General features: G+C 30.0%; 1 protein-coding gene across 1 annotated transcript in view; it reads left to right on the forward strand.

Annotated features, from left to right (window-relative positions):
• LOC119687570 (neuronal acetylcholine receptor subunit alpha-7-like) overlaps positions 1-26,473 on the forward strand; it is a 67,401-nt gene that overhangs the window by 21,283 nt on the left and 19,645 nt on the right. The window contains exons 4-5 of the mRNA XM_038101920.1: positions 13,188-13,274; positions 16,673-16,782. Coding sequence (XP_037957848.1) covers positions 13,188-13,274; positions 16,673-16,782 — 197 coding nt within the window. The remainder of the gene's footprint in view (positions 1-13,187; positions 13,275-16,672; positions 16,783-26,473) is intronic.

Here is a 26,473-nt window from a genome sequence, read left to right on the forward strand (position 1 = left end):
ACTGGCTTGAAGACTTGTTGGTAGATCATAAGTTTAATTTGCTGAGATACTTTAGATCTCCTTCCAATAAGCCAAATTAACTTTTTATATCTAATATTTAGCTTAGTTAATTATTTTCATTGCAGCTTGGCATCTAGGCTTACACCCAAATATTTTGCAAAATTAGCCACTGGAATTTTAACGCTATTTAGAAATAATAGAATTTGATTATCTCTTTTGTAAGTGAAGTCTAAGTGGTTAGATTTTGAACTTTTTACTGTCAATTTCCATTTATTTGCCCATTCTTCAATTTCTTGAAGAGCGATTTGTAGCTTGGTGGTAGACACCTTGTTTTTTGGACCTGTCGCCATTATTACCGTGTCATCTTCAAAAGTTCCGACAATACACTTTGAGTTCACTGCCAATATTAATTATTTAAAATAACTTCAATAAAAATTTTCTTTTAACAAAAATAAGTGTATTTTTAGTATTATAACTTTAATCTCTTATGTTTAAGTATCTCACAAAGTATACCACACAAATTTAAATTTAATGCATTATGGATTTTTTTATAACATTTTGAATTGCTTATTTAGAGTCGAGTTCTCATATATGTGTTTAAGTTTTCCATTTTCAAAATTCATCAAATTGTGTAATTTCAATAAAGAAAATTGAGTTGCAGCATTGAGCAAACAAGCTAATGCATATCACAAATATACAAACATCACTAAATCATAAAATGATGTATTTGGACAGCAAGGAATATGAGAGCATCCACTTTTCTGGGTTACGAAATTAAAGCAGAGTTTGTGGCGTTTTAAAATATCATACATTAAATCATGTAATGATGTGCATATCCCTTATTTATTGGTCTTAAAATAAAGTATGCACAGAGAATTTTCATTTATTTGTATTTATTTTGGAATTTTAAATATTCTTTGGATCAACATACAGTGGGATCCAAACTACATTATACAAATGTTAACTAAATAAATCAGTTGCTGAACTATTCATCTTTACTTGAACAGTCACTAAACAGCACTAAATTACTTTAATATAAATACGAATAATTCCAAAACTATAGAAAATTGAGCTGCATTTCTTAGTAAGTTGAATTAAGAATCATCAATTTATCTTGACCTAGTAGAGATATGTAATATAATAACAAAAACAAAGCAAACCAAGTTATGTGTATCAACCAAGTACAGCACTGCACTGAAGCAACACCCTAAAATAACTTACTCCATACTTATATAAAAAATTTTTATCATTATATCACTATAATGCTGTTATGAACCATTTAAATGCTTTTATTAAGTACTTTGAAATTTATTTTTTGAAACGTAACATACTATTTTGCCTGCGTTATGAAATAGGTTAATTTTATTAATTAATTTTTAATAATATTTAAAAGCTTAATTAATATCGGCAACATTCTGTTTATTTCCTGAAAAAAATGTAGCTACCTATTAGGGCTTACTATATACGCTCAAGTAAAACTTATGATTTGCAGTATCACTTTATCTTGAGATACTTTTGTTTTTTGTTTGTGGCTTTAAAAAACACTGTAGTGAGGTACTTTTGAAAGGTTTACTTTAGCGAAATATTTGTATCCTTGCAAAAATTAGTTTATACTAAAGTTGTGCAGAACGGATCGTTTTGTAAACCTTCGCCATACATATTATTGTGGACTTATTGTTAAAGAATTATGTTATATTCAATCTCTTAAGAATATTAGACTTACATTTTAATAGTTGATATGCAGCTGTGTTGGAGAAAAGTGAAATACTTAGTATATCTTACTTGAATTTAAGTTCCTGAATAGAAAAGTAAATAATTAACTAAAATAAAAATTTAACTTTCTTTAGAGCTTAAATTAATATACCCAATTAGGATAAGCTTCTTAAACTTCTTGAGAACGCTATCGTAAATTATCCCCCAATTAATAAATACGGCATAATTTAATTTATATTAATCCAGATTTATTTGTTACTAATTTATTACATGTGTTAATGACTTTTAAATCAATTGAAGAGTATAGGTCTCAGTAACAGATTTTTATTTATTTTTATCTTTGCGATTATTCAGCGCTTTTAAAGTTTCTGCTACGCCTTATACATCCGTACCGTATTCTCCTTGTGAAACCTCACGAGCATATATTATCTAATATACATACTTTTCTCATTATCATTTGAAATTATAAAATAACACATAAATAACAGTAAAAAAGTAAAGACTAGTATGTCTATTTTGCTTATATTGCAATGCACTATATATTCACGTAAGTGTAGGTAAAACAATTGAAAATTAACATATCGTGTGAATGCATATTTAATCTTGATACTAGTATCACGATTTGCCAATGACTGCATACACCTAGTGTTGTTTCCATGAATTACTCATGCACTCATACTGAGCTCAGGGACTACCGGACTCTTTGACGCTGTTATTTACTTTTCACTTATTTTCTCTTATTAACTTTTCAAAATAAGCAATTAAATAGAATTAATCATTATTAAATTTAATAGTAAACATTTAGAAAAACTCTTAGAAGTTTAGAAAAATTATCATCCGATATATATTTTAATTCAGAAAAAGGCATGCAACTAATTATTTGTGTAAACCAAGCGTAACTACTTTCCAACAGAAACCTTACTTTTAAGCATTAAAAAAATAAAAAATTGAAAAATAAAAATATTCAACGCACAAAAAAAAACTACAAAAAAGCATAGTAATTTTGCGGTACTAAAATGCAGCTTGCAGCATATTTGCCTAATGCTATGTGTAAACTCTGCTTTTTTTTTTATTTTTGGCGTCTTACGAATGCAAAGTAAAAATGTTGCATTAACATAGCAGCATATGTAGACTTTTATGGTATACTTGTATGTGTGTACATACACGAAGCTAATACATGTTATTAAATGCTGCAATACGTACTGTACTGTACTGTTATGGTTGAGAATCTGAGTGTGCATTGACATTAAGCACGACAAAAACAAACAAACAAACTATAACAACATTAATTTAAATCCACTTGCCAAGCGCAAATACAAGCAGCAGCGGCAAAGGAACACAACCACAATAATTTACATACATACACACCAACAACATAGTTTATGTTGGAGTGAAAAAAGTCAAAAACAAATACTGTTCGTCAACGCTAACACAAATGCGCGATATACCCACTCAACACACACATGCTAGGCAGTTACCCAGCGGCACCATTATGCCAGCGCTGAAAAAGTAAGCGAGGAGGTAATAGCTCTTCGTTTTTATTTTTCTTTGTTTTCGACATTTGTGTTTGACATAGGCAATTTCGGGGTTGAAATTATAAAAGAATGAAGAAGAAAAGCATATGAGTTAAGAATTTCTTGTTTTGCCTACATTGTATACATTTAGTCTGCTTTTGATTTTAGTGAAGTGCGAACAGTGAACAATTTTTAATTTTTAAAATCAAATAAAAAACAAAAATATAAATAAAATATAATTTGTAATTTCACATAAACTCACTGTAAGTATATGCAAAATTAAGTAAATATATTTAAAATGATAATTGTAATTTTTGTTTTGTATTATGTAGAAGCTACTGCGTCAAGAACGATTAATTGACCAATGTGCTGCGAATGCAGTCATTCTAAAGCAAGAGGTAATCAGCTGTAGTCATGTAGTCAGCTGTTTCAATTGGAAAATTTTACAATTCAAACTGAGGAGGATTTAATTCAATTTAATGAAGAAATCACTGCCGTTGAAGTAGTTGTAAGTTAAATTATATTTGTTTTTTACTTTCAATGTCAACTTATTAATATATTCACATGTAACAATTTTACTAATTCATACATTTCTTTTCATCTATTACGTTATTTATAGACTGCATCAATGAGACGCGTTATTAAAAAACAATCAATTACGCGAAAAATTTCCTGGAATTTTGGAGAATGGTACCCAAGGCAAGAAGTTCTTAAGAGCATTAGAGAATGTGACAGCAGCACTTTTTGGTATGGTATATTGTACATAATTAACTTTAGCGTATACAATAACATACTTTTGTATTTACAGATGCTTTAAGTACAGATGGTAAGCCGGAACAAGTGATCGAGTCGAGTCTGGAAATCTCTTCAAGGTGTTAGTAACAATTTCCAGAAAAATATTCATCTATATAAGTATGTTACATTTTTTTATGTAAATATTAATATTTTAATTGTATAAAACATAAATATAAAATATAATTTATTCAAAAAAATTTATAGTATTTTATTTAAAAATCAATAGCATAGGTAAAATTGAAAATTTAAGCGAACATATCAGCGCTGATATGTTGCATTACAAATTCGAAAAGGTAAGCTAACATGTCAGCGCTGATATGTTGCATTACAAATTCGAAAAAGTAAGCGAACATGTCAGCGCTGATATGTTGCATTACAAATTCGAAAAGGTAATCGAACGATTCAGCGCTTGCCCGCAATGACATGCACGTGTTAAAGTAATTAGGAGTTTCATTTGAATAATCAGCGCTAGGCATTACCATTCAGCGCTGAGGGAATCGATTCCCTCAGCGCTGAAAGTCCCGCTGGGTAAGTACACCCACACACTAACACATACATGCGCACGTATACCCTTTGTTCGACAGCATACAGCAAATTTTCTTAACACAAACAACTTAAGTGGCACTCTGCAAAAGTATTTGCTAAGAACTTCTAAATGCTGTGCGGCTCTTGACGTTGCAATATTTAAAATTTCGCTGTCATTTTTACCAAAAACAACCACAAGAACTACAACAACAACAAAAACAACAACAACAACGGCAGTAACAGCCCAGCGGCACCATTATGCCAGCGCTGAAAAAGTAAGCGAGGAGGTAATAGCTCTTCGTTTTTATTTTTCTTTGTTTTCGACATTTGTGTTCGACATAGGCAATTTCGGGGTTGAAATTATAAAAGAATGAAGAAGAAAAGCAAAGGAGTATTAAGAATTTCTTGTTTTGCCTACATTGTATACATTTAGTCTGCTTTTGATTTTAGTGAAGTGCGTGCAGTGAACAATTTTTAATTTTTAAAATCAAAATAAAATCTAAAAATATAAATAAAATATAATTTGTGAATTTATCATAAACTCACTGTAAGTATATACAAAATTAAGTAAATATATTTAAAATGATAATTGAAATTTTTGTTTTGTATTATGTAGATGCTACTGCGTCAAGAACGAGTCATTCTAAAGCAAGGGGTAAAATGTAGTCAGCTGTTTCAATTGGAAAATTTTATAATTCAAACTGAGGAGGATTTAATTCAATTTAATGAAGAAATCACTGCCGTTGAAGTAGTTGTAAGTTAAATTATATATGTTTCTTACTTTCAATTTCAACTTATTAATATATTCACATGTAACAATTTTATTAATTCATACATTTCTTTTCATCTATTACGTTATTTATAGACTGCATCAATGAGACGCGTTATTAAAAAACAACCAATTACGCGAAAGATTTCGTGGAATTTTGGAGAATGGTACCCAAGGCAAGAAGTCCTTAAGAGCGTTAGAGAATGTGACAGCAGCACTTTTTGGTATGGTATATTGTACATAATTAACTTTAGCGTATACAATAACATACTTTTGTATTTACAGATGCTTTAAGTACAGATGGTAAGCCGGAACAAGTGATCGAGTCGAGTCTGGAAATCTCTTCAAGGTTTTAGTAACAATTTCACAGAAAAATATTCATATATATATGTTATATTTTTTTATGTAAATATTAATATTTTAATTTTATAAAACATAAATATAAAATATAATTTATCCAAAAAAATTTATAGTATTTTATTTAAAAATCAATAACATAGGTAAAATTTAAAAGGTAAGCGAACATGTCAGCGCTGATATGTTGCATTACAAATTCGAAAAGGTAAGCTAACATGTCAGCGCTGATATGTTGCATTACAAATTCGAAAAAGTAAGCGAACATGTCAGCGCTGAAATGTTGCATTACAAATTTGAAAAGGTAATCGAACGATTCAGCGCTTGCCCGCAATGACATGCACGTGTTAAAGTAATTAGGAGTTTCATTTGAATAATCAGCGCTAGGCATTACCATTCAGCGCTGAGGGAATCGATTCCCTCAGCGCTGAAAGTCCCGCTGGGAGTTTAAAGAAACCAACACTAACACTAATGCAGCAAAAGCTTTGATCGAAAAAACAAAAAAATGTAAGAATTAAAAAAATTTCTTGCTGCTGTTGATGACGCTGTTGCTGCCGCTGTCGGCGACGACGTTTAAAATGTCGATAATAATCGCTGTTGAGGAAGTGAACTATGCGAAACGCATTTTTGCTTTTGATTGTAATTTTTTTTTGTTTCTTTTTTTTTGATATTTTTTGTGGGGTTTTTGTTTAGCATTTCGTTTTCTCATTTTTTAGTACTTAGCCAAAATGGTTGCTTCTCACTTTTTCACTAAGTAATTTTCCCAGATATTTATCGTAAACTTTTTGTGCCTTTCCCAAGCATAACGGCGTAGCAGCGTAACAGCGTATAGACAAGCTGCTGCATTGATGTTACTGCAGTTCTCAGTGAACATTTTTTCTATAATTTGTGTGGAAGGAACGCACACTCACACTCACAAACTGCGTTCTGTTGCTTGCATTTTCAAGTTAAATGGAAGTTGGAACTTGGATAAAAAGTTGCGGTGGGTGGGGAAAATTTTGTTGATTGAATTCCGCTTTCAAAAACAATTTTCAAGTGTGCAATTTTCATAAAAGTGTTCAAAGTCAGTGCCAGTAGCTGCGCCAGTAGTTGTGGTAGCAGCAGCAAAGACGAGTGTTTATGCAAATTTTTGCTAAGTTCCAGAAGTCGTTAAACAAAATATTGTTTCACTCAGTTATTCACCCTACAACCCTACAACCCTACAAACAGAACAAATAATTATGACTCAAGAAATATCCAACACAAAAAAAAAAAAAATGTATTAAATTTCATGAAAATCCTGTTAAGCATTACGATTTGCTTGAGTGTCCTTACGTCTCAAAGAATTTCCCTAAGTTTTCTGCAGTAAATGGATCTGAAATAAATTTTATTCAACTAGAAAACAAATATTTGTATAAAGTTTTCAGAGGAAATAAAAAAAATAGAAAAGAATAATTTAAGTTATAATTAACAAAAAAAAAGCCTCGCCACTAAACTAACTTTAAACATTGAAGTTTATATTTTTATATTTTATCATTAAAAATATTAATTATGTACGCACAGGAAATGTCCAGAATTTAAACATTTCCGTCATTTAAAAATGCTCGACTATATATATTTATTAGTTTACAGAGAAAAACCTTAACCTTAAAAAACATCCGTGTGGTTTTTTTTTATTCCCAATTAGGGACATAAAAGAAACCTCAATGAGGGTTTCTAATACCACCTTTTCGGAATGCAAAATTTTAGCTATAAGCCCGTTAAGGTCCGAAACTGAAACCCTATTTTAGTTATCAAGAGAAATGCAGACATTACAATACAGAAGGCTTAGTATTTAGACAAGAAATTAATCTAAGCCAAATTTGTAAATAAGTGAAGGAAAGAAAGTATGATGCTCTGGTTAGGTAGTAATAATTGACTCCAAGTAAACTCTATGCAAGGGGTTGTTGTAATCACATTATAATGTAATGTTATAGTTTATGGGTTAGGCTAAGGCCTTTCTGTCTTGCGACCAGTTTGATCTAATGTGTACCAACCACATTGTACACAAATGTATCACATGCAAAATGCGGACAATGTCGTCTAGATAGAGGCACAGGAATTGTGCAACATATTATTAAGTAGATCGATGGAAAATTGCATTGTGTAAATAATATTAGCCGGAAGATTATGACGCTTATTAAAATAACTTCGTGTTAGGAATAACAAAAAGTCATCTTAATACTCGAAGTGGGAAGACTTGAGGTTATCAGAGTTGGATGTGCGCTTCTAGTAGATGCAGTTCTGGAACAGATTCCATTTAAATGCACGAAAGCATTCCATTTGAGTGGATGAGTTTCCGGTTCAAATGGGTAATAAGTATACAAAGAATGGTCGAATTAGTTACTTGTAACAAGGCAGTTTGATTTGTATGTTAAGCATATTGTGTCTCTGCGCAGACACACAAGTTCAAACTTACATTTTTAAACTAGAGAAACAAATTCCTTTAAAGCCAAGTATTAATCATTAATATATATAAAAAGTATTAAACGAAAATCATCTAATATAAAGTAAAACATTTTATTAGTTTATTCACTAAAATCTCGTTTAACTCAGAAATAATTTCCTCAAAATTCCAATTTAATTGCATTGAAATGGCTGGTATTAAAGACTGCACCCAAATCGCATTCATTATTGCACCATGCACTGAGTGCCGTAGCATGTTTATCTATTAGATCCTTTAGCCTTAATTGCACATTCGACCGTTTATTACAGGTTATTTGTTATTGAAATTCTCAGTTAAAATGTGAGAAATTAATTACAATGCTGTTTCCATTTCAACGGACTAATTGACAATTGTTTGTTACTAATTATTGTTTTCGTACGTTATGAATATTACCTTTATTGTTTGCGTATAAGTACTTTGCTCCTCAAGTCCTTCGCATTTGCTTAATGTAAATTTTGTTACAATATATATAATAGGTTTATTAATCCTCTACAGTTTGTAATAGTACCGTAATAAGCAAGCCACTGGCCTTCTTGACATATTACATATGTGAACTTCAGCATTCATATTTCGATTGTTTGTGGCTGATTGTGTACGTGAGTATCTAGAGAATCTAAGGACACAACTTCACAATTTATCCTGTGCGTTAAATTCACAAGTTATTGCAAATCTAAAATTCACAAGGCATGTATATATGCAAAATAGCACTGGTTATCAAGGCATCATATTTAGGTTTGTCCACTTGAGTTTCAAAGCTTTGTTTGGAATAAGCCAAAGGCGACATATTACTACAGATGATGGCATAAAATAATTACAATGGATTTTAGATTTAAGTGTTGATAGGATAATTTCATTCATTTCAAGTAGAACATTACAAAGTTTGCTCGTACTAACTAATCTTCTTAGAACACAAACATAAAGTTTTAAGACATTTCCGATTAACAAATTACTATTATATATAAAATTCTATACATAATTGCATTAGGAAATTTTTTTTAGAAAATTTGCAAAATAAGGAAATTATCTCAAAATTATAATATTACTAAGCGTAGTAGTGTCATAAATGTTTTTATAATATTATTATATTGTTTTCATCAATAATAATATTTTAAGGAATAAATTCCATTATAGATCTAAGAAAAATCATTTCCATAACCTCAAGCATTCTTCCTACGGTTTCATTCGTATTATGTATTGAAATTCAGTTAAGAAAAGCTTTGTTTTTAACTTCAATAAAACCACTATTGATAGACAAAATGGATTCACTAAAAAGAAGGGTGATGAAATTGATTAACCCAAAAGTTATAAACACCTCTTTGTTTGAGGAGTTTCATTACAACACTCTGGAGATGAAACACCGCTGAGTCTAATAGACATCTAACTGTTGATCAATAGTTGAAAGCAACTCTGAGTTCATGTCGAGATCGAAGCTTATTTTATATTAATATTTTATAACAAATTATTTTTATGTAAACTTATAATAGGAGAAATGCAATAATTTCAGTAGAAATGCAAACACTTGATGTAAATCCTTTTCTTTCAATGACATTGGCAACACTGATTTTCATAAATGATTTTACTTTCTACTGATGAGCATCTATTTAATATAGTTACCTTAAATTTCTTATTCAGTTTTCATTTAAATTAATATCGATTTGTTTAGATATGAACATCATATAAAAAATTTTCTTCAAACACACACTTCAGTTTTTTGCTCTGGCATATACCCAGCTCTAGTGTAGAAAGTTTTAAATTTGAGTAATAAGTTTTAATTTTCTAATTTAATAGTTAAATTACCTTAATTATTGTAGAAGATGGCTCTATATATGGTTGCGTAGCGTTAAGCAAAGCTTCAAACACTACTATTCGCCAGCTAGAAAATGCACAAAGTCAGGCTCTGAGAAGACTTTTCAAAGTTCCATGGTACATTAGGATGAATGACATCCTCAGGAACTACAAGATTGATCCCATCAAAAAATACATAAAGGATAGAGCCCTGAAATTATTTGCGAATACTGACAGACTAACCAACACCGCGTTGTCAAATCTCCGAATGGTTATAGGCTCCTTGGGGAGGTATGCAGATCTGAAGTTAATTATTGCTTAGTCTGATGAAGTAATAAACAATAATCCAGTCAAGGCGAAAAGAGGGGTTTTGAAAATACCTCGAGTTAAGAAAGTGTAAAAGTGCTCAAGTGCACGGGCTCAAATAGAAATATATAAATAATATAATAAAATTCTATTTCTCTTTTGACTAAGAATTTTTTTTCAAATGTGGAACTCTCTGGCTTCTATTATTTTTTTAATTTCTCGTCCTCTTAAGTATATAAACATGTTTTAAATACGTTCTTAAAAAAGAATTCTTAAAAATTCTTTTATATTTCAGGTAAATTTTTTAAAATTTATAAATATTTTCATTTTAAATGCTTCAAGTACATGAAGGAGTAGTCATGCAAATATACGAAGGAGTTACTTTTAAATTTACTTACAAATACATTTCTAGACCACAATGTAGTCGCCTTTAGTGCAACACACGCCTATGTTAGAAACACTTCCTGCAATACAAGTCCACAAATAGTAAATTCTGAGGACACAAAAGGATAAAATATGAATTTAATTGAATTAAAATAAATAAAATTGAATTTTTGTGCCACAGAATCGCATTGAATTCATTGTATTTGCAAAGCTTACACAATCTGAATGAAGGTCCATGGTAGCACAATGACTGCAGACCTTGCCCACTACAACAATTTTAACTGCAAATTCTACTAGAGAACTGCAATACTCCTTCTACTTCGCATACATATTGTATGTACCATTAAGAGTAGCTGCCAGTAGCGCCAATAGAACCAACAGGACCAATAGGACTAATAGTGCTAGCAGTGCTCGTAGTGCTCGTAGTGCTCGTAATGCTACTCGAAACCCACTAGCAATTGATCTGATGTGAAATTATACGTGTTTGCAGGGAAACTTGGTTTACAAGGACATTGTGGTTAATTTGCTCAGTACCAATTCAAAGTCAATTGTTAAAATGCATTTAGTTTGTATTATTAAGTATTTGAGAAGTGCACCGTGTACACTGTACAGCCCATGCAATTAAATAAGTGGTTTGCATACAATTTTAATTTAACTAAGTTAATTACGATAGTCGAAACTTATTTCTACTGTTTTACTGTTTAATAATTGTTCTGTTCGGCTGTGAAACAATAAACAATCAAATATTTCGCAAAATAGTAAAATAATATTTGTTTAGCTTTATTGTGTGGCAATAAAGGCCACCATTCAATGGTTCAATTAGTGACATCATCAAGTTGCAATTAAAATAATTGAATTTCAAAAAAAAAAAACAAAAAAAAAAATCCAACCACAATTTATAAAAACTATTTTCACCATTTTACACTTTAAATACATAAAACACTCTTTAACCTCAAATAAATGGTAAATAAATGCAACTAATTAAATCGTATATAAGCGACGTAGGAAATTAGTTATTGTATTCCGAGATATAGCTAAGTTTGATGTCACCCAGTTTGGTGAACATTTTATGCTACCACCCGCCTATCCACCATAGATATTTTTCAACACAATTAAAATTTAATAAAATTTGAAAAAAAAAACAGATAAATTAATTAAAGGCCAGATAGCAAATATACCATACTCAGAAATTAAACTCCATTTTCCAATACTGCTGTTAAATGGGGTTCAGAATTGTAAATTTTTGGAATTGTGACTGAAATTTATTTAGCTAAAGTATATAAATTATCTTCTCCAAATGCTAATACCCCGCCCCCCCCCCCCCTCCCCTAGGTTATACAATAACAGACACGCAGAGTTTCTGACTTTTAATTCAGCCATTACAGCGTTTAATCTAGTGAAGCAAGGCAGAAGAAGCTTTACGACTTTGAGCGAATGCTATAATATCACACCTACTAGTTTCCCGACACATTAGAAAACGGGATCTACTTTACAATGAGCACTTGTAAAACGGGTTTCCGCATCACTAAACGTGGCTAATACCAATGTTTCCACTGCTTACTTTGTAAGTTACTTAAGTAATTTACTAGAATTTGTCGTTTCCATTGACTTAAGTTACTTAATAAATGTGAAAGAGCTTTTAGTGTGCTTTTGAAAGCTTTTGAAAGTTTTAAGAGAGCTTTTAGAAAAATGTTGCTCAATAATATATCACACAAAAAATTACATATAGAGTTGATTCAAAGCATTACCGGATTACAACCTTAAAAGACAGTTATTAATAGGGCGAATACTCTTAGGATATGCGCGTGACAAAATAATTGGAAGAGATCATTCACTCCAATATTCTTAGTCCGTACTGGTTGCTGCATATAATTTTTATTGATTATTTGATAGAGCCAGATAGAAACATAAGAGATATTTTGCTTTAGTTATTTTTTAATGATAAGTTCATTGAATATCCGGCATTCGTCCTGCAAATAGAATATATATTTTTGAACATCATTGCAGGGACTTATTATATACTTAAGCTACGCATCTTCTACTTTAACATGCATTCGTCAATTTGTCTTAGTGTGATGGTTAGGCAGACCTTTTATTTATTTTATTTATTTATTTAAGTAATAGGCTATTGAAGCACCCCGACCTGAAAGATCTATTGTGCGCCTAAAGGCCCAACTAGGAGAATTTTAAACTATCGAACTCATGACTTGCCAAATTTGAAGTTCAGAGTCAGCGCTCCTTAACCAACTGACCCCAAGCCGTACTGGACTTATATATTCGCATTTTTTTTTTTTGGGAGCTTTATTAAGAAATTCATTTGCTGTATTTTTAAATTTAATTTTAAATTTATTATTAAGTGTAATGTTTCAAATAAAGTAGGCTCTATACTGCTTTTTATTGACGCAACAGAGCTCGGAGACCTACTCTAAACGCAGGAGAGAGCACAATAGAGCCGACGTTCGCAGTGTCATATTTCAACTATGTTTGTTGATCATCTTCATATTCTTATATATGCTTTATTGATTATTTCAGAGTTTCACTAAATTATTTCATATATATTTCTTTATCTTTCTTCCAGGCGTTACGATTTTGCTTTCGTTGACTGTCTTTCTAAACATGGTGGCAGAAACAATGCCGGCCACATCCGATGCAGTACCTCTTTTAGGTAAGTCGATCGTGTTTGCCAAGTTGATGTTATATTTGTGTATTTTTGATGTGTTTAAATAAAAGTAATTGTTTAGATGTGATTGATGAACAATTTCATATAAATATATTAAATTTAAAATTATGTATGACTAGCCGTTGTAGTTTAGCGTTAAAAGTTATAAACAAAATCATTTTTCATGAATTATTTTGTTTAAGAACAAAGCTTTAATTATGTTACATTTAAAATTTAAAAAAAATATATATTCTTAAATCCCTATTGCTAAAGCAATTTGCAAAATTTAACATCATAAAATAAGAATAAGAATAAAAAAAAAAATCACATTCATTCATCATCTCCAACATCTGACATCTCTCATCGGCATTCTTGCTTTGCCATACGCATTTCGATCTGTGCCACCACACAGACCCCATCAATAATTAAAAATTAATCATTTGTAGAAATAAATAAACAAAAAAATGCATTTCAAATAAAGTTGATGATTTTATGATATTAAAACTTTGACACTTAAAAAAAATACATACACCAGTTGATTTTTTCGAAAGCGTGGCAAATTTCAGGCTTTCTCCTAAACCAAGTTAGACTTAAATTTGCGCGCCTTGCCTCACTGGTCTCCTAAAAAACTCAATAAAAAATTCCAATCTCAAATAGTTGTTATATGCACCGTAAGAGTCGAAAGTTGAATTTATCTATAACTAATAAATGATATATATATATACCTAATTTCTTGATTATTGTAAGGATTTGGACTAAAATGCGAACGAGCTACGTATCGTTTAATCGGTTTAATTAACAAAAAAAAGTTGCTGTTTTTATAAAATTTTAATTAAAATTAAATTAAAATTAAATTAAAGTTTTTTTCAAAATTTAAATTCCAATTTTTTTCCTACTACGACTGTGAGTTTTTGTTTCCATTGCACAATTAAAAACTTTTGCACGAACAATTTTATTAAATTGAATAATATTTGCTTTGATTAAAATAATACCTAAACATTATTGTAGAATGCAATAGAAAAACATCCTTAAAGTAATAGAATATTTTAGATACTAGTTTAAAAATGCTGACATCTGATTTTATAATAACGAAAACAAAAATATTAAATATAATTTATTTCATTTTTTCTTTTATTCTTTACTATAGACATTAAAATATATTATAAGTTTAATAGTAATAAAAATCTATAAGAATCCTAAGAATATAAATACAAGTCTGTAATCGTATATCTACACATCTACACAACAGTTCGTTTAATAAAAGGTTTATTTTAAGATAACCTAATATTATTTCCCAACCCCAACCATAACCACCTCCTATAATCCAATTAAATATATTTTATGTTTTCTGCGATCCTTTAAGGATGGCTTTATCCCAATGACCGTTAATGATCTGCGGTACTTTGACCCATTCTCGGCTTATTACTTGCTTTTAGTGCGAACCTTACCTTTCAAAATAACCAAGTGCTTTAGTGCTTTCTCTAAAATAATAAGCAGGCAACACTTCTATTTATCAATTTACCCTATTTCACAATTCTGCGAATTTTTAAAATTTAATTCATCGAACTATGCTTTTTAACAATTTATTCATTAACCCATTCTATTTACCAGATTATACCTTCAACTATTCTTATATTATAGAGACACGAGGCAAATAGCTAATACTTTATTATCTCTTAGCTATTATATACAAAATGCATATGAAATGTTATATAGAAATAATATAATCTTAATATAAACTTAATCTATTACACAGTGAATTCAGCGAACTATTATATGTCACTTATCAATTTATTTGCATAATTATTATATTTATAAATTTATTCACCAGACTATACTATTTAAGAATTTTTTTCTCCATACTATCCTGTTTACCAATTAATATATCAAATCATTCAACCTACTCAATGAATATATATATATATATATATTATTCTGTCTCACAAATTTATTATCAAACTATATTATAAAACAATCCGTTCTCAAAACTATTTTATTTAAAACATTTTTCACCACATTAACCTATTTAACAATTCATATCTAAAAAATTTGAATAGGAAAGTTCTATCCTTCTTGCAAAAGTAAATTACCGAACTTATCTTTAGAACAATTTATTTATTAAACTATTTAGAGTCCCATAATATATTCACCAAACTCAACCATATAAAAATTTATTACCAAACTAGTTTTTATAACAGTTTATTCTATTTAAAAATTAATTATTTAAGCTATTAATTTTTTTAAAAATTCATTTATTGAACAATTCTTAACAATTTAATGAATAAATATTAAATTAATTAGTTTAATAATTTATTCACCAAACTCTACTTCACAAAGAATTAATTACCAAACTTGTTTTTATAACAGTTTATTCTATTTAAAAATTAATTATTTAAGCTATCCATTTTTTAAAAATTCATTTATTGAACATTTCTTAACAATTTAATGAATAAATATTAAATTAATTAGTTTAATAATTTATTCACCAAACTCTAATTTACAAAAAATTATTCACCAAACTATTCTTTATAAGTGTTTATTCACCAAACTTTGTGTTTTTCAACTCCAGCCTTAATGGAGACATCATATTGAAGATAGTTTTCTCTTCTTTTCAGTCAGTTATTCTAGTTGAACAAATAAATTATATTAAAAATTCAGATGTCAGTGCATTAAATAAATATTTTTAAATAAAAATTATTTAAAAAATTTAAAATATAATTTATAGAAGAAAAAAAAAAACAATATTTAAAGTAAAAAATAAACTTTTTCATATTAAATTAAATTTTATATAAATATTTTCTCAAGCAAAAATTATTACAAAAATCACAATATTTTCTTAAGTTAAATTGTTTGCAAAATAAAAGTAAAACTAATTTTAACAATTCTTATTGTTATACATATATACTCGTATTATGTGTGCTATATAAATTTGTTTTAATATTTAACTTAAAAATATTATTAACACAATTTTGATAAATTTTTGAAACTAATGTAAAATTTGTATATATTTTACCTTTTCTTTCTATTTTTACTTGTGCTCCCCAAACACGCTATGCTTTTCAATAAAAAAAAAACAAAAACAATTACAAAAAAACTTACACGAAACTTGCAAAAAATAATCACAATTTTATAATAAAAAATTTTTTTGGGAACTTAAAAAAAAAAAAAAATAACATTTATAATATTATTTAAATCTTGTAATCTTCACACGATATCAATACAAAAACAATATAACAAAAAAAAAAAAACAAACGAGCAAAACCTTTTTCATTACAAAAAAAAAAAAAAAAAAAAAAAAAAAAAAAAAAAAAAAACAAAAAAAAAACAAAAAAAAAATAAAACAAAATAATAATACAACAAAAAATCTGATAAATATGAAATTTACACGCCCAACCAACCAACAGGTACATATTTCAATTGCATAATGTTTATGGTAGCTTCATCCGTTGTGTCAACGATTTTAATATTAAATTATCATCATCGAAATGCTGATACGCACGAAATGTCCGAATGGGTAAGTCTATTAGCGTTTGTTACTGACAACAAAAACAAAAAAAAAGCAAAAAAAAAAAAGACAATAGAAAAAATTAAAAAATGCAATTAGAAAATTTTCTACCAAATTTTCCTAACCAAATGTTAAGAAAATTTAAATAATTCAGAAAAAAAAAATAAAAGAATTTGTATTTTTTGATTTTTTACGGTTGTTGTTGTTGTTTAGTTTTGTGTTGTATTTGTATTTGTGTTTGTGTTTGCGTTCGTATTTGTGTTGTGTTTCATTTCCAAATGTTGTCATCGTCATTAGAGTTTTCAAATTTTCATTTTCATAAAAATATCACAAACAATATATTTTTCAACAAAAAAAAAAAAAAAATATGAAAAAAAGAAAATAATACTAAATTCACCACAGCAACAACAAACAGAAACATAGTAAACTATGAATATGAGGTGTAATTTTTTACAGCCTACCTTAAGGCGCGTATTTATTTATGTATGTGTATTTACTTCAGTGGTGCTAATAGCGAAGCTACATGCAATTTATTTAAATAAATGTTCTGATTTATTTAATTTCAATTTCAATTTATAATTTATAATTTATTGTTTATTAAAATAAAAGTAAAAAAAAAAGAAAAAAATAAATACTTTTGAAATGTGTTGTAACATCGTCTACTACCGCTAAATCTACTATAAAAATATTTATGTAATGAAAAATATCGTAATGTTGATGTTGGGCCCTAGTAATGTTTTATACTCGTTTAATGGATGATGATGTTATTTGAACTCAGCAGTTAAGCAATTAAGGTGCGCTGACTAATATGATTAATATGACTAATATTCAAATTAAAAATAATAATAAATATATTACAACATAATATTTCCACGTATGCAAAAAAAACTTTTTATGTATATATAAAAGCGTTAATTAATTTTTTGTATTACTATGTTCTAAAGTACTTGCTCACTTCTATTAAGCCCATTATTCTTTTTTTTTCATGTATCTCCATTGTTACTTATTTATCACTATTTACATTAACTAAAGCTTCTCGTTCAATATTTACGATTTTAAAATATGTTTTGCATTGAAATAAACATTATTTTTGTTTTTTTTTTTCATTTTTAATTACTCATTAATTAAGTTTATATATAAGCACACATTCAGATTTTTATGGAATCGTTACGCATATAATTATTTACACTTATTAAAATATTCTAACCACAAAGAGTAAACTATAATATGTTAAAAATAAAATACATCATATATCAATTTTAAATTATGTATTTAAATTTGTTTTAGTTACGTTTAAAGATAATCAATTGAAGAGGAATGAATTGAACACCTTTTACAGGGCACTCAAATTATGCGTGTATGTAATTTGTTGTCCTGTGCTTCAAATAGTAGTCAAGTGAACAGTTACATAAAAATATCTATGTATATAAAGTGTATATATTTACTCAAATTGATAGAAACTAAAAAATATATTGGTTCTTTCAGTACACATAAATAACTTATTTGCATATTTAACTAAAATAATTGTAATAAAATAATTATTTAAAATATTAATAATGGTAATTAAAGTTATACATGCAAACAATAATTTAATATGATAATTTATTAAATAATTTTTGAACTAAATTAATTGAGTGTTAATGTTGGAATCAGTTCATTAATTATCCAAACTAATTTATTAACAATTTTCATGGAATTGGAAAAAAGCAGGGCTTAGAACATTACATTGTCAGGAATACGTTGAAGGTTTCGGAATTTATGAAGTTCGAAGAAGTCTCAAAAATAAAACGGCAAGCATTCCTAAAGCTTATATATATCATTCACATCTTAAATATTGCCTACTACCTATTTGCTTTAGGGTTAGCTGTTTACGACTAACCAGCTTAACCTCGATTTTAGATCTATTATGCGTGCATAAAATAATGATAATCACTAAAGTAATTGCTATCGTTTCTAATATTATCATTAATATAAGCTTTTGCAATAACTATAAAATGTATACTCTCCATACATAACTTTCAACTCAGCATTCCCAAAATTAGGAGTGAAATAAATTACTCTTTTGAAAACAAACTATTATGTCTTATTTTGATGAATATCTAAATTTATCCAAACAAACTATGCGGAAGCTAGAAATTGCTCAAAGTTAGGCTTTCCGAAGACTCGTCAAAATGCTATGGCACATTCGCACGAATGATATGCTAAGAGGCCTCAGAATAAACCCGATCAGAAAATACATAAGAGACATGTATATGCAAAAACTGACAGCCTGCCCTACGTAGCACTATCTAATCTCTAATCTAATCACTAGCCGTACAGGGCAATATGCAGATCTTAGATCAGTCATGGAATAATCACAAAGTTTGTAAGGAATACATAAATTAGTTAGTGAGAAAAGTGGGACTCTGCAGAAACCACCCAGCTTAGAAGGAGTAAAAGTGACCAGTTGCATTAACTCCGAAAGTCAATATAAGACTAAATAAGAAAACTAACACTAATTACTTGGTCTTCAGTCTAACTGTACTTTTACAAAGAGAAATATTGTAAAAGAATAAATTTACTAAGTAAAATATTCATTTAAAAATGATTTGGCAAAGTACAAATGCCAAAGATTGGCTATAAGATTCCGCAAGCCATCCAAGACTCATCGCATTGTGTAGAGAAAATTTAAAAATTCTTATAAAGTTACTGGCAGACCATTATTGCCTGAGGTGTTATGATATTATGGATATTGTTATATCGGAATAAATTTTCGGCGTATGCACAAGCTTGAGCTGTTGTAAGTATATTTATCGTGGGGACGGACTCTATCCCCTATACAATTGATATAATAAACTAAAACTGAACGAAGTATTGACGTTCATTTAAAGCCTAAGTAGAGTTTAAGATAATGGCAGTTAGTAAAAACAAACCAATCCAAGTTGTGATATATAGTATTCCCCACCTACTAATAAAAACAATGATAATCCATGGCAAGTTCATATCCACTTCTCTCTTCTTTGATAGAGTCATAAACTTATACTGCTATTTTTATTTCTCATCGGTGTATTTAATGTCAAAAACTATTTTATTAACTAAAAATTGTGAATATCGTACAAAAGTTCGTTGGTTAAATTACAAACTCTCTTCTGCATAAGTGCACACCAAAGCTGCATTGATGCAATTTTTGCACGGTGGACGAATCTCGCATATGTTCACGATGACACAACTTTGATGGCATAAATGTGAGCTGTTTTCGTTTACAAATAAACTTTGAAATTCCACGCTTCAACAGAAACTGAAAACTATGAACTGTGAACTGCAAACTGCAAACTGCAAACAGAAAACAGAAAACTGAATTTATCAGCAAATGCCTCAGATGACAAACGAAGTTAATGCATTCGCTCGTTTTGACAAATCCCCCAAATTGTTATTCACAGTGTAGCAGTAAGCATAACCCAAATAGAGACGAAATTTAATATTCACCAACGAACGAAATTAAAATTTGAATATTTCTGTTTCTGGAATTCAGTTTGCAGCCCCAAGATGTGTAACCACTAAAACGGAAATAGAAATTGAAATCAGAGGTCCATGCATAATCCTAGTATAATTATTTTGGAAATATGTCCTAAGGTGCGTACAGGTACGATAAGTTGCTATGGCATATGTTGTAAGTAAACACAACAGCAAACAGTATTTGTTCATATCGCATAATTCATATTAATATAGATTATTTATTGAATACTCCTCGTACATCGTAAATACACACAACTATGTCAATTTATTAGGTATCATCAAATGCTGAATTTAATCGAAATTAAACGTTAAGCTAAGTACTTCTTATTGGGTGTTTGCAATCTCGCCATTAGCATTTTAATAGTGGTTTATTATGCATATAGATGTGATGAAAAATTTTTAATTACGCGTGAAAACTTTTAAAAAACTTCAATTAGACGTTCCAAAGTACCCAGGATAGGTTGAGACAGAAACAACTGTCTGCACTGTTACTCTGAGACAGCCTACCCTGTGGTTCCTCTTGTAATGCATGTCTACCAGCTCTTGAGGAAATGACACCAGAACACCTAATGTGTCGTTGTCCAGGTTTGGCCAGAACTAGGCATAAGTTTCTAGGGGCCCTCTTCTTCAATTCACTTGACGATATCTCCAACATTATCATTAGCCAGATTCTTGCCTTTGTTAATGCCGCTGGCTAATTCTAGTTTGACCTTCTACCTACTATCCACTATTACGAGGTTTTTGCGAACTTAAAACGGCTTTTTAGTTAATTGAGAAGGACTAGTCCTCCAACCACATCAACTAACTAACTACTCTGAGACATCTGTTACCAATTGTGAATGTCCTCAGAGTTGCTTGGGTTATCTTCGTGTAGTATACTTGTTAAACTTACTTCCAATATATCTGTCAAAGAAAAAATAGTCTCTAGGACATACAAGTAACTTCGTCTTTAGTTGTAATCAAAAATATTTAAAGTGATTAATGGATTTTTTCATCATATACAATACACCACCATTGGAGCACCGATGTTATGGTACAGTGCTCCGTTGATACTCCAGTGAATACACCCACTGTGGGATATATAATATATAGCAATATATATATAACAATATATATAATAAATTCGAACAATTTCCTGTACTTATTAGGAGCATGAGAGACCGTTGGTCGTCTGTATGGAGTGAATACAATCGGTTTTAGACCCCGACGCTCTTAGAAACTATCTAAGATCCTTTTACTTCACAACTCATTGTATACGTTTTGCTAGTATCTTATGCGTTTGCTGATCAGGTCACTGTAGATCACAATACAGCCTTGATCACCTAAATCAGGCACATAAAAATATCAATAAAACTAATTGGAATAACTTTAAAGGATAAGTGTTAATAAAAGTTGAATTGTGATGTTCCCAAAGAAATATATGGGCTATATTGTATACAAAAATTTAGTGGCATAAAAAATTAAATAAATAGATTTGATATTTCGTCTATATTCGAAATTATGGTCTATTTCTCTTCGGAAAATCTTCAGATCACATTATTATTTTTATATCAGATCACATTATTATTTATAATAATCATAACAGATCACAATTTGTTATTAAGATATAGGTGAAGTTTAAGCATTTATATACTGTTTCCACTTCAATTATAATTCCTTCAGTTGTACTTTAATCGGTTCACAAAGTCCTTACAACAACATATGGATTATGAGTTCTTATAAACAAATTTGAGTACAATATAGATTTTTCGGATTTTGGAAGTGTGGTTTATTAATCTATTTCTTTTCTATCATTAATCATTTCTACAGCGATTTAGGTTATAAGTTCTTGTAAGCAATTTTGACTATGATAAATATTTCCGGATTTCGCCAATATAGTTTTCTTTATTTCTGCATTTCATTCTTCTTTCTGAACTTAATATGTTAATTGATTTCCATTCTCTTCGTTTTAGATTATAAGTTCCTATACGGAACTTTGAATATGATATATCATCGAATTTTCTTTCGATTTGTTTATCTTTCTGAATAAACAAATAAATTTTTCATTTCTAGGTAACAAAAAGTAACAAATACAGATGTTCCTTCAAAACCTCTCACTACGCCTTGACTGAATTATTGTTTATCACTTCATCAGACTAAGGAATAGTTGACCTGAGATCCGTATAACTCCCCGACAAGCCTGCAACCATTCTGAGATTCGATAACGTGGTGTTGGTAAACCCATCAATGAATAATGTAAGAGCTCTATTATGGATGTCATTCGTCCTAATGTACCATGGTACCTTGAAAAGTCTTTTCAGAATCTGGCTTTGTGATTGTGAAATTTCTAGCTGACGTATAGTAGTGTTTGAGACTTTACTAAAGGCTACACATCCATATATAATTATTTCATAAAATTGAATAAATAGGGAATAATATTCTGTCATTACTCCTGTCTTAAAAGTCGTCATGTTTTTGACACACAAACATATTAAAGCAATTTTTTTACTCAATATTTTGTGTAAATAAAGGAATAATTGTTTATTTATGTGGTTAAGTCATTATACGTGGCGGACAGAACTATTATTGGTATGAAGACGGGTGCTCGAATATTTAATTTAATATTGCTTTATTCACAAAGAAATAAAGAAAACAAATTTTTTCATGAAAAGCTGAAATGCTCTATAGGTTAACATAAGCGCTTGATGCACCGTTATAAGCGAGTAACTGGGATATGTTAAAGGATAAGTGGTTGTATTATATATGAACACTTATTCCATTTATGACACACATAACGTGTATTTCGGTATTTAACAGTAAATCCGTAAATTTGTCATCCATCGATTTTTAGTTAACTGTATTGTCTGGCAATTGATGATGCTGCAAGTAGCAATATTTTATAGCCTGCCGCAGCATTTCATTGCTGCAACATGCCACACAGAGCAAATACACACTTCTGACTTTTTTGTTGGATACAATTTCGCTGGCAACAGACTTAATTCGCGGATTTAGTGCAATTTCATATCAAGCGAAATGCAATTGAGTCAACCGCCGGGTGCGGATTCATGGCAAAATAAGTGCCACATTAAAGGTTGGAGAAATATGTGCATGGAAAATCCGTCGTCTGCTTTTGAATAGTTTTGGGCTACGTTTCCATTATTTGTGTACATTTAAAAAATAAGGCTTTTTTCCAGCGTTCTTTGGTAAATTTGCATTGCCAATTTAAATGATCATTAAAATGGATTCATAATTGCATGTTGTGTTGGTGTTGTGTTGGTGTTGCTTTGGTCAACACAACTTTTTCCAACTTTTCAGCTTTTCAGCTTTTCCGCTTTTCCATTATGTGGGCACTGCGGAATTTCCATGCAATTTTGTTCAAAAATAAATAAATTTCATGTGATAAAAAAAATTGTTTGTAATGAAAAGAGAATCTTAAATCAATCTAATGAAAAGCATATTTTATAAAATATTGGATAAAATGAGTCCAGAGATAGCCTGGGCTTTTATACGCAAGCGTTTGTATGCTGATATGGCACAGCAACTGATTTTCAATGGCGTTTATTGACAATCAACATTTAATATTAACAGGATTTCTGGATTAATAAATTTTCGACAAATAAAGATTTCAAAGTTCCATGTTTTTTAATTAAATTACTAAATTCAATCCTTTGTGTGTATTACGATTGAGTAACGATTGAGTGATATAAAAATTGTTTTTAAGGTTCGAGTAATAAAGTTTAAAGATTAGTTTATATTACTATATAGTCATCCATATAAATATCGTCGACATTTCGAAGTTTCTCTAACTTCTTCTACAAGGCAAGGTATTACGTTAAGTTAGCATATACCGGCGATCCAAAACGATTCCCTTAGGCCTATAGGCCCATTGCGCTGCCATATTATAAAAAGCTCAAGGATTAAAACCACTTAAAACCTTTAGCAAAGCTTATAAATCTATTCAAAGGGAGGTCCTAAAGTTCACCAAGATCCTTAAAAAAGAAAGCCCCTAAAAGTATTAAGGCACCGCCGCGCATATGCCGAACAGAAGCAAGGCAGGTTTAAGGCACTTTCATCATTCTTACCACAACTGCGTCAGGTATGGTTGAAAAGGAGATTAAGTCTTCAAACATGGTTACCTAAAATACAGTAAGTACCTATAAGTAAACATACTACAAGACTGATATCTCTACGGTGCATCTCAAGAAGAGAGTTTGATTTTCTTTTAGTGGAACGTGGCCCAATAACATACAGATGCCTGCATATCATTGAGTCTTCCCATCTTTTATTAAAAACTTCGACACAGAAAGAGCACACTGCCAGTTTGGACGATGTCAACGATACACTCAGTTTGTTTCGGTAGTCCGAGTGGTTTCCTGAACCACCCCATCTGGCTAGCTCGTCTGCTTTGCAATTGTGAAAATATTCCAACAACCAGAATAGAGAAGTATTAAACTGCATTGACATCTCATTTAAAAATGAGTGAAGCCATTAAAGATTCTCCTAGTTGTGAATTGGACTGTACTCAAAGGCTTTAAAGCGGCTTGACTATCCGACAGTATGTCTGTATTCATTTCAAGTATATTATCTACCTCTAGGCAAGCTAAAGCATCCTTTATGGTAGTCGCTTCTGCCTGGAAAACACTGGAATATGAAATGAAATGTAAGAATAATTTATACATATATATACATTCATTCAAGATACAATCCTAAATGTATCTGAAGAATACGATTATAAGTCTGCTCCTGATGAGGCATTCTGATTAAGCTTGTCTCAGGAAAATACTCATAGCATCTTCTCTGACTTTTTTCTAATAATTTAATCTTAATCGGTTCTAATTAGAATCCGATCGATTAATATTCAGGTCAAGCCAGGTCGTTAAATTCAACGTTGATAATGACGTTGCTTTGAATAACGTGATAGAATGCTCCGTATTCAACGTAAAAAGCGTTGGCAAGGGCTGAATTTTAATTTTTTAATTAATTATTTAAGTAAAATATTTTAAAGTCAGAGAGCCCAAAACTTTAATGGCTATCTGACTGTCTGACATAAGAATTATTACTCTGTATCTAGATTTTCTAATAGTAAATATCTATCACAGATATTTTTGGTATAGAATTTGATTTGAAATACTGTGAGCACATTGCACCCAGACTGACTTCAATTCGGTTCTCTGGGTTGTAGATTCGTCATCCCGATCTCTGTTCAGTTGTGGAGTATCTGTGTGCCAGACAATACAGACAGACAATTAATTTAGATTAGTTCAGATATGTACATCATATAAAAAATTTTCTTCAAACACACATTTCAGTTTTTTGCTCTGGCATATATTCAGCCCTAGTGTGGAAAATTTTAAATGTAAGTAACAAGTCTCAAGTTTTAAGTTGTAATTTTCTAATTTAATAGTTAAATTACCTTAATTACTGTAGAAGATGGCTCCTAACAAAACTAAACCAAAGCGTGGGCATCGCAATGCAGTTCAACGCCATAAATTCATTAACTCAGAAAAGCGTCTCAGTAGGATTCAAAACACTTCTTGCATCGCAAAAGTAGCTTCCAGAAAAGACTTTTTAGGGAAGCTTCAAGATTCTGTTGTTGATGGCTTCATAAGCTGTGTTCACTGGTTGATGAACTGTTTTATTGAAACCAAATCAAACCAAGACACTGCTTTAAATGAAATTACATTCGAAACCAATATCCAGAAAGAAAAAGACAAGCTGGAACGATTTTTGTTGGGCTTAGGAAAGAAGTATAACATAATTACATTTGGAAGCAGAGTGTTGAGGAAGTATAGAGGTTTCAAAAACTTTGAAGTAAGCAATCTATTAGGGATCCCAAAAATAGATTTGGCGAATTGGTACACACCGTATAGTCCCTCCAATAAAGATGTCCTCATATTTTACTATTCGCTTTCAGGAGATGATAACAAGTATCATATTATAGAAGCCAACAGGCTTCTAAAAGTAGGTGGATTTATGCTCATTTTAGAAGAAAAAGTTTCTCACGAAAGAACCGGTTTTAAGTTTGTTCGGAAGACTAACTGCGAAAATAAAAGCTACGTCCTGCAGTTTATAAAGGCTCGACATAAAAGTAAAATTTATGGAGCACCGAAATTTTGGCTGAAATCGGCTGCATTGAGGAAATTCTAAATTTTTAGTTTCAAGACAATATCATCCTATTTATTAGTACTGATAATGCCATGAAAATATGAAAAATGCTACAAAATAA

The sequence above is a fragment of the Teleopsis dalmanni genome, chromosome X (assembly GCF_002237135.1).
Source record: "Teleopsis dalmanni isolate 2A chromosome X, ASM223713v2, whole genome shotgun sequence".
In the NCBI taxonomy this organism is placed as follows: domain Eukaryota; kingdom Metazoa; phylum Arthropoda; class Insecta; order Diptera; family Diopsidae; genus Teleopsis; species Teleopsis dalmanni.